Source organism: Melopsittacus undulatus, chromosome 11 (genome assembly GCF_012275295.1).
Source record: "Melopsittacus undulatus isolate bMelUnd1 chromosome 11, bMelUnd1.mat.Z, whole genome shotgun sequence".
Taxonomy (NCBI): Eukaryota; Metazoa; Chordata; class Aves; order Psittaciformes; family Psittaculidae; genus Melopsittacus; species Melopsittacus undulatus.
The window spans coordinates 11,721,458-11,729,551 of NC_047537.1; the positions used below are offsets into that span (position 1 = coordinate 11,721,458).

The window sequence follows — 8,094 nt, forward strand, 5'->3', positions numbered from 1 at the left end:
GCAACAGACGCAGAGGGTCCTTCCAGGGCGCCGGGTGACTGGGGATCAGGTCCCGGGGATGCGGGGGATCAGGATCCCCGGGAGGCGCCGACTCCCGGCAACTGCGGGGAGCGGAGTGGCGGCAGCGGCGGCTACGGGCGCGGGGAGGCGGAGCGGGCGGGCGGGGCGCGGCGGCCACCCGCCTCCCGCCGGGCCCGGGGGCTGGGGCGGGTGGCGGGGCTGGCTGGTGTTGGGCGCTCAGAGATGGAGACCGCTCCGGGGAGCGCTCCGCCGTTGTCCGCTGCGGAGCTGCGGCTGGCGCTGGGGGCTCCGGGGCTGCCCGACGGCCCGTTCGGCTGCCCCATCTGCCTCGACCTTCTGAAGGACCCGGTGACTGTGCCGTGCGGGCACAACTTCTGCCAGCGCTGTCTGGGGGCGCTCCGCCAGCGGGCGGGCTCCCCCAACAGCAGCGGCGGGGCGGGCGGGGCTGTCCGCTGCCCGCTCTGCCAGGAGCCCGTCCCCGCAGCCTTGCGGCTCCGCAAGAACCGCGCCCTCTGTGAGGTACTGCCGCTGCTGGCGGCAGCTGCAGGCGGCTCGTCCCCGCCGTCGCCAGCCGCCGGGTCCTCGATGGCACCGGGAGCCGAGGAGGAGCATGCGGCAGCGGAGGAAGGAGCGGCGGTGCTGTGCGACGTGTGCCCGGCGGGGTCGCGGGCTGCGGCGGCGCGGTCCTGCCTGGTCTGCCTGGCCTCCTTCTGCGAGGCCCACCTCGAGCCCCACCGGCGCGCCGGCGCCTTCCGCGCACATCGCCTGGTGGCCCCGCTGCGGCGGCTGGAGGAAGGGCTCTGCCCCCGCCACCTTCAGCCCCTCGACGGCTTCTGCCGCGCCGAGCAGGCCTGCGTGTGCGCTCGCTGCCGCGCCCACGATCACCGGGGCCACGAAGTGGTGCCCCTCGAACGGGAGCGTGAGCACAAGGAGGTGCGTGCGGGGCTGGTGCGGGATGTCCCCCCTGCTGGAGGGAACCTGTTGTGGGGTGTGCGTGAGGGGCAGCTCGCGGACGGGCTCATGCAGCACCCACGGGAAAGCTGATCCCCACTTGTGGAGTGTGCGGGAGCAGCGCCAGAGGATGCCATATAAGCGGTGGATGCTGTCGCCCTCTCCCTCGCCGCCCCCCCGGGCCCCCTCCTCGGCACGGGGGACAGGGTACTGTTGGGTGCGGACAGGGTGGGAGATGGGACAAGCACTGGGGCAGAGCAGCTGCCAGCCAGTCCAGGGGTTTGTCCCACTGCAGGGCTAAGTTTGCAATCATGGGGGTGGAGGTGGGGATGAGGGTGCCTGGGACACCCCACTGCAGCCACCCCCATAGTCACAGGGCACTTGCCTTCTCCGTCTTGTTCCCACAGCCCTGTCAAGGCAGTTTTTGTTGGCATGCTGGCTGCCTGCCCAGCTGCCGCTCCCCCAGCCCTTTGTGTCCTGGCATTTTGGCAGCAGGATTTTTCCATCATCCCCATTCCCAGATGTGCCTGAGTCACCTAGAAAATTCACACCCACGAGCTGGGGCTCCAAATCCAACCCAGTATTGCCTTCATGGGTGGTGCTCCCTCGAGCACACAGGGCCTTTGTGGGTCACAGCCTGTGAAGCTCACAGCATGGTGCCACCTCTGCATTGCTGTGGGGCATTTGGAGAGGGTTCGCTTTTTCCAGGGGGCTGTGGACATGCTGGCGGGAAGCACAGTGGCAGCCCCAAGCCACCTCTCACTCCCTCATGAGCTCATGGGAACTGCAGGAAAACCCTTTTACTGACATTATTAGTCATCAGGTGCCTTAAAATAGAAAGCCCCTGTAATCCCATACCTGAGGAGCTGTCGGGCCTCGACAAGTGCTGCTTATCATCACCTGCACGGGGTGGGAAGGATGGACAGGGGAAGCACCTGTCTGGCCTCACTGGGCACAAGTGCTGCAGGCAGCTGGGGTGGGGAGTTGAGTATGGCCGCGAGCTGCTTGTTGCCCTGTCTTGAGGGACCTGTCCTCATGCTGGTGCTAAGAATAGCATGTCAGGAAGCACTGCCTTAGGACGGTGCTTCCTTTGAGGCAGCACAGCACCCCATGCTCCTGAGCTGGTTTGTTTTGCTCCCAATGAAAAACCTCCAGGGGAGGTTGGAGAAATGTTGAAGAAAACTCCAGCACTGCATTTCTGCGTACTCTGGGTCTGCTTTTCAGCTTCCATGCCAGTCCCTGGTGGACTCTTCCCAGCCTTGGAATACACCCTAGGAACATGTTGCTTCAGTTGCTGCCTGATGGTTTTGCTTTCATATTCCCATTTTCTTTGGTTTCAGCTGGGACCAGGGTGGGGAGCATGGAGCTGGGCATCACCCTTTGCAGCCCAGCTGAGAAGTATTTGCAGGTTGAATGTTACAGGGGAGGAAACCAGGAAAACAACTTGCACTCTTCACCTGAAGCCTAGTAGCAATGTCAGGGCTCAGGGTTGAATCTAGGGAGAGCTTGGGTCCCATGCACCTCCCTGCCACCGGGTTGGGGGACAGAACTCAATGTCTGTCCTTTGTGCCTGCAGGCCCAACAAGCCAAATTCCTCAGCGATGCCGAGAACGAGCTGGAGGAGCTGGCAGTCACCATTGCACAGGCCAAGAAGATGGTGGAGCTCATTAAGGTGACTCTGCAATGGGTTTGCTCTGTTAGCACAGCTCTGCTGGGCTGGAGAGCAGCCATGAGCTTTTGGGGCTCATGGCATGTAGAGGTGGTGTTCACAAGGGAGCAAACAGATGGTGACCCTGGCAAGGATCCCCAAGGATTTTTGCTCCTCATCTCTGCTAACCCTCAAGACATCTCTGGTTGCTTTCATTTGCAACCTGATGCAAGGACTGTGCCAGGTCATCCACTGGCTCTTGCAGCTTCTTTCCCCAGACCCATGGGGGTTTTGGTGCCCTTTGCCCCTTGTGCAAACACATCACGGCCTGGGGACATGAGACATGGTGGAGCAGCCTGTGCCCAGCCAGGTCCCTTGACACCTGCATTGTAAAGTGTTCTGAGCTCTTGGGTGAAGGGTGTTACGTGGTGTCAGAAGGACCCCACAGAGCTGAGGACTCTGTGCTGGGTAGGGAACAAGGGGGCTCTGCACCCTTGCCTGTGAAAGGTGACTCCAAACCCTTTCTCCCTGTGCTCAGGGTGCCGCCATGAAGGAGAGGGAAAAAGTTGAGAAGCTCTTTGCAGAAGCCTCTGAGGTCCTGGCATCCTTCCAGAAGGAGGTGGCCAGTTTCATCGAGGAAGGGGAGCGCTCCATGCTGGCGGAGGCTGAGGCTGATCTCCGCTGGAAGGAGGAGAGACGAGCCAAGCTGGTCCAGTGCAAGCAAAACCTGGAGAATGTCCCCAGCACTGACACCATCTACTTCCTCCAGGTGCCTGGGTAGAACATAGCAGAGAGAAAAAGCTGATAACGTGGTCTTTTGGGGGGTTTGTCCCATCCCATGTGGACCCAGATGCCAGGAGCCCTGGGATGTGAGGGCTACAGAGTCTCACTCCTGTTGATACAGTCCTATCCCCCCCTGCTCCTGAGGGGGCCGAGCAGCCAAGACCCTCTTCCATCGCCCCCATCTCCATCCTGGCTGTGACTCAGGAGCAGCTGATGTGCTGCCCAGGCTGAGGCACAAGGCAGGACAGAGAGCAAGAGGTTGAGGTGTCCCCACTGCTCCCATCCAACATCCTCCCCTCCCTGGCAGCTCAGCAAGAGGAGACTGGTTTGTGGGGGAATGCTGCTCTGTGTGAGCTGTGCATGGGTCTGGTTTTGAGAGGGAGTGAAGAAAAGGTGCCAGGAATGTGGCTGGGAAAGCACTCTCCTCCCTTTCATAAGGCTGTCCTTGTGCCAAGTCCTGAGAGCTGCCAGTTCCCAAATCCTTTGAGGCAGGGTGGGGTTTTGGAACAAGAGACAACTTTGGTTTGTTTGAAACCTCCTGAAACTTGTATTTTTTGCTCAGGAATTTCAGGCCTTAAAAGTTGCCATGGAAGAAAACCTCTCACCAGCTCTGAGCTTCCCGAACGAGCTGAACTTCACCAAATGCACCCAAGCTGTGAGTGCTGTGAAGGATGTTCTGTCCGCTACCTGCAAAAAACAGTGGGACCACTTGCAGGGGAAAGGGATTGATGAGCAGAGTTACCAGGAGATAGAGGAAGGTTTGTGTTCATCCAGCCCTCTGCTCGAAGGTCACCCCAGCACGTTCTGTCCTCCCCGCATAGGTGGGAGGTGCCTGCAGACACTATGGCACCTGTGAGCACTGTCCCCTCTCCTTCCAGCCCTGGAAGCTGCAGGGCATGGTTGCACTGTGTTGCACAGTTCCTGTCTGGGCTTATTCCTTGTCTTTGAGGTTTTATGATTTTTTTCCACAGAGACTGGAGAGCAACAAACAGCCTGGAAGTTAGGGAGGGCCCTGAGGGAGGGGGCATGTGGCCAAAGAGGCCTCCCATGAAAGGGGCCTCTCTTTGCAGGACAGACGATCCTCTTCATGGGGAAGGCTGTGGTCTCCCAAACCTACCAGGGTTAAAAAGATGGTATGTTAGCTTTCTCGCTCACTCTCCCATTTAGCCTGAGCTCTCTCCTCTCTCTTGTTTCTCAGATGGCCATAGGAACTGTAGCCAATTTGTTGCTTCCCCTGCTCATCCCCCTGAGGTGGCAAAGATGGCATCTGTCCTTCCCTGTACCTGAGCCAGCAGGGATGTGCAGGGGGAGCTATGGATGCTGTTCTGGGCTCGAGGCCTGCAGCAGCTGGGTACCATCAGGGTGTCAGGTGACACCCCTGCTTGTGGCATCAGTTTCTTTGCTAATGACAAACCCTTCTGTCCTTGTCTCTGCAGAGTTGGCTGTGTCCAGATTACCAGAGAAGTTAAACAGTCCCGCTTGCCAGGAGAGCCGTGATTACTTCCTGAAATGTAAGCAAGGGACTTCTGCTTTGACACTTGTTACTAAGGTCCATCTTCCCTTTCCTTTCTCCCAGCCAGCAAGCTCCTTCCCACATGCCTGGCTGTGCTCACTCCAAGTCAACAGCTGTCAGGAGCGCTGCCGCCACTGGGGGAAATACTGCTCAGCTAACAAGGAAGCTTCCTTGTTTTCCTGAAAACAGTCATAATCTGTTTAAGTGATTTTTTCCCCCCTTGTCTGTAGTTCTGATGGACCAGCTGACAAGGGGTTATAGGTGCTCTGTGTAATTTCTGCTGCCTTCCAATCCAAATTGGATCCTCCATTAAATTAAATCAGAGTTTGTGCATCTGCCTTATGCACTCTGATGAGGGTCAGCTCCAGCGGCAGCAAGCAGAGGGATAATTCTGTGGCCACACAGGAACAGTGGAGCAGAAGGGGCTGAGGCTGGAGAGCGCAGGGCTGGGCTTGGGCTTCAACACCCTGTGCATCCCCCCACAGCCTTTACAGGGAAAATGGGGTCATCTACTGAGACAGCTGGGCAGCAAAGCCTGGGCTCAAGCAGAGTCTGCTGTGCCACTTCTATAGACTCTGGATGTGCCATGGTTCAGGCCTGCAACACAGTTGGCAACAATACGTGTCCAGGGCTGTTCCTGCTGGATATCCCCTCTGTCTGGGATCCAGTGGTAGTTCTCATGTAGCTCTGCATGTTGGGGGCTGTCTGTGCTCCAACAGGAGCCATAGGGCAGTGAGAGCCACCTGCAAGGAGCAGCTGGTTTGTGGTTGTTATGTGATTGGCTTTCCCCTGTCTTCTTGGGGTCCCTCCTTGTTGTGTTTGTCTGTGGTTGCCAGAAATCTACTTTTGTATGGGATGTTACCGCTGCCACTCTGTCAGGTAGATTCTCCAGTGTTTGGTATCGTGGTTGAACTCACTTAGTAGCTTTCCTGCTCTCTCCTCTGCCTGGTTACCTGTATTCATCCTGCTTATAGAGGTATCAACTGTTCCAGAGCCTCATCCTCAAGGGCTGAAATTGGCCATGGTATTTAAAAACAAGGAGACAAAGTGATGGCAGAAGTCAGGGATGGTGCTAATCACTGAAGGCTGAAGCACGAGATCAGAGTTGGAAGGGAGGGGGGGATTTCCTCCTGTTTCCCTCCTCACCCTCATGTCTTTTTTCTTCTTTTTTGTGCCCTACACAGTTGCCTTCATCATTGACCTGGACAGTGACACAGCTGACAAGTTTATCCATCTGTTTGGCACCAAAGGGGCCAAGCGGGTGCTGTGCCCCATCCCCTACCCAGAAAGCCCAACCCGGTTCATCAACTGTGAGCAGGTGCTGGGTTTGAATCTCATGAATAGGGGCAACTACTACTGGGAGGTGGAGCTCATCGATGGCTGGGTCAGCATTGGTGTCATTGCTGAGGACTTTGACCCCCGCGAGTCCTACACCCGTGGCCGCCTGGGGCGAAATGAGAAGTCCTGCTGCCTACAATGGAACGGACAGAACTATGTGGTCTGGTTTGGGGGCTTTGAGTCCGTCATTCAGCAGCCATTTTTCCAGACAATTGGGGTCTTCCTGGAGTATTCAGAGAAGGCCCTGACCTTCTATGGGGTCAAGGACTCCAAGATGACCTGCCTGCAGCAGCTCAAGGTCTCCCCTTTTGCCAAGGGTATATTTGACCCATTCCAGAACAAGATCAATCACCAATTTGCCTCTCTTTTCTTGTGCAAGCTGAAGCCAGCCTTCTTCCTGGAGAGTGTCGATGCCCACCTGCAGATTGGGCCACTGAAGAAAGACTGTGTTTCAGTGCTAAAGCGTAGGTAACTGTTCAGAGAGTGGGATCATGGGAGGACTCAGAAAAGTCTCTCTTGCATTGTATTGCCACCATCACGGCTTCTCTTTAGTAGTGTTGTATATCTCTGTCACAGCCATCCTTGTTCTGTGCTGCCTGTGTCCCAGGGTGCATGAAGCTATCTGGTGGGCAGAGCCATGGGCTGGGAGCCAGGAGGGAGCTGGATCCAAGTGCCAGCTCTGCCCTGAGCTGCTGAGCAAATTTGGATGAGTCTGCTACTCTCTGCCCCTCAGTTTCCCTTTCAGGCACTGTGATACAGCCTTTCTTGGTAAAGTGCATTGCTTAGGGGAAGTGCCACATTGATTTGAAGCTGTGCGTTGTCCGGCTGCCAGGCTGTCCAGTCCCTCTCCTTAGTATCTGCTAACACTGCTCTGGTGGCTTGTATAGATTCTCCATACTGTGCCTTACTTTGGTCACTATGTTGCTGCTGTTTTTATGAAGTACTGGCTCATCAACACCTTCCACATGTTCCTTATAAAGTGCCTTTGAAGTAGCAAGCCCTGCATGGACCGGGCGAGCGCCCAAAGCAGATGCAGTCACTCCCCTGGTGCCTGCATCACTGTTGTGCCTTGGTGTGGTGTCATGGGTTGAGCAGTAGCAGTCATTTTTTCTCCTTCTTGTAGCTGGTGCAGTGCTGTGTTTTGACTTCTGGGCTGGGAACAGTTGCTTGATAGCGAGCATGTTTTGAGGGTGTTTTTGTTCAAGGTTTTTTCTGAGCACGTGCTCTGCCGGGGAGGAGGGGAGTCCGGGAGGAAAGAGAGACAGGACACCTGACCCAGGCTAGCCAATGAGGTATTCCATACCATAGCACGTGATGCCCAGGATGCAACTGGGAGAGAGCTGGAGGGGTGGAGCTCTGGAGGAAAATGGAGGAGGGAGCACGCGGTGCTCGGCCGGGCAGGGTGGAGTGAGTTATGGGTCGGTGGCTGGTGGGATGTTGTATTCTTTTCACTTGTTGTTTGCTGTATCATTATTATTTGTAGTAGTAATGGCAGTAGTGATTTTGTGCTGTGCCTTAGCAATTAAACCGTTCTTATCTCAACCCGTGGGGGCTACATTCTTTGTATTCTCCTTCCTAACTCTCCGGGAGTTGGGGGACTTGGTTTAAACCACGACATGTGGGTGAGCAGTGTGTTCCAGGGTGGGTGGGATGCAGAGGAGGCTGGCTGGGGCTATGCTGCAGTGATGCAGTACCTCTACTTGCAGGGCTGGCCACCCATTAGTGCTGCAGACATGAAACAAGGATCTTTGCCTTCTCTCACACGACAGCCAGGGGATACTTTGGTCTGTGGCCAGGCTCACTTGGGAAAAGCTGTGGGCCTGTGTGTATTGGAGCTCCA

At 56.6% G+C, this 8,094-nt stretch overlaps 1 protein-coding gene across 1 annotated transcript; it reads left to right on the forward strand.

Annotated features, from left to right (window-relative positions):
• The first annotated feature begins 224 nt into the window (after nucleotides 1-224).
• On the forward strand, nucleotides 225-7,456 carry TRIM47 (tripartite motif containing 47). Its single transcript, XM_034067507.1, has 6 exons — nucleotides 225-954; nucleotides 2,549-2,644; nucleotides 3,159-3,389; nucleotides 3,966-4,161; nucleotides 4,840-4,914; nucleotides 6,101-7,456. Exons 1-6 carry the CDS (start codon nucleotides 244-246, stop codon nucleotides 6,724-6,726), a joined length of 1,935 nt encoding a protein of 644 aa, XP_033923398.1. The 5' UTR covers nucleotides 225-243; the 3' UTR covers nucleotides 6,727-7,456.
• Nucleotides 7,457-8,094: the final 638 nt, after the last annotated feature.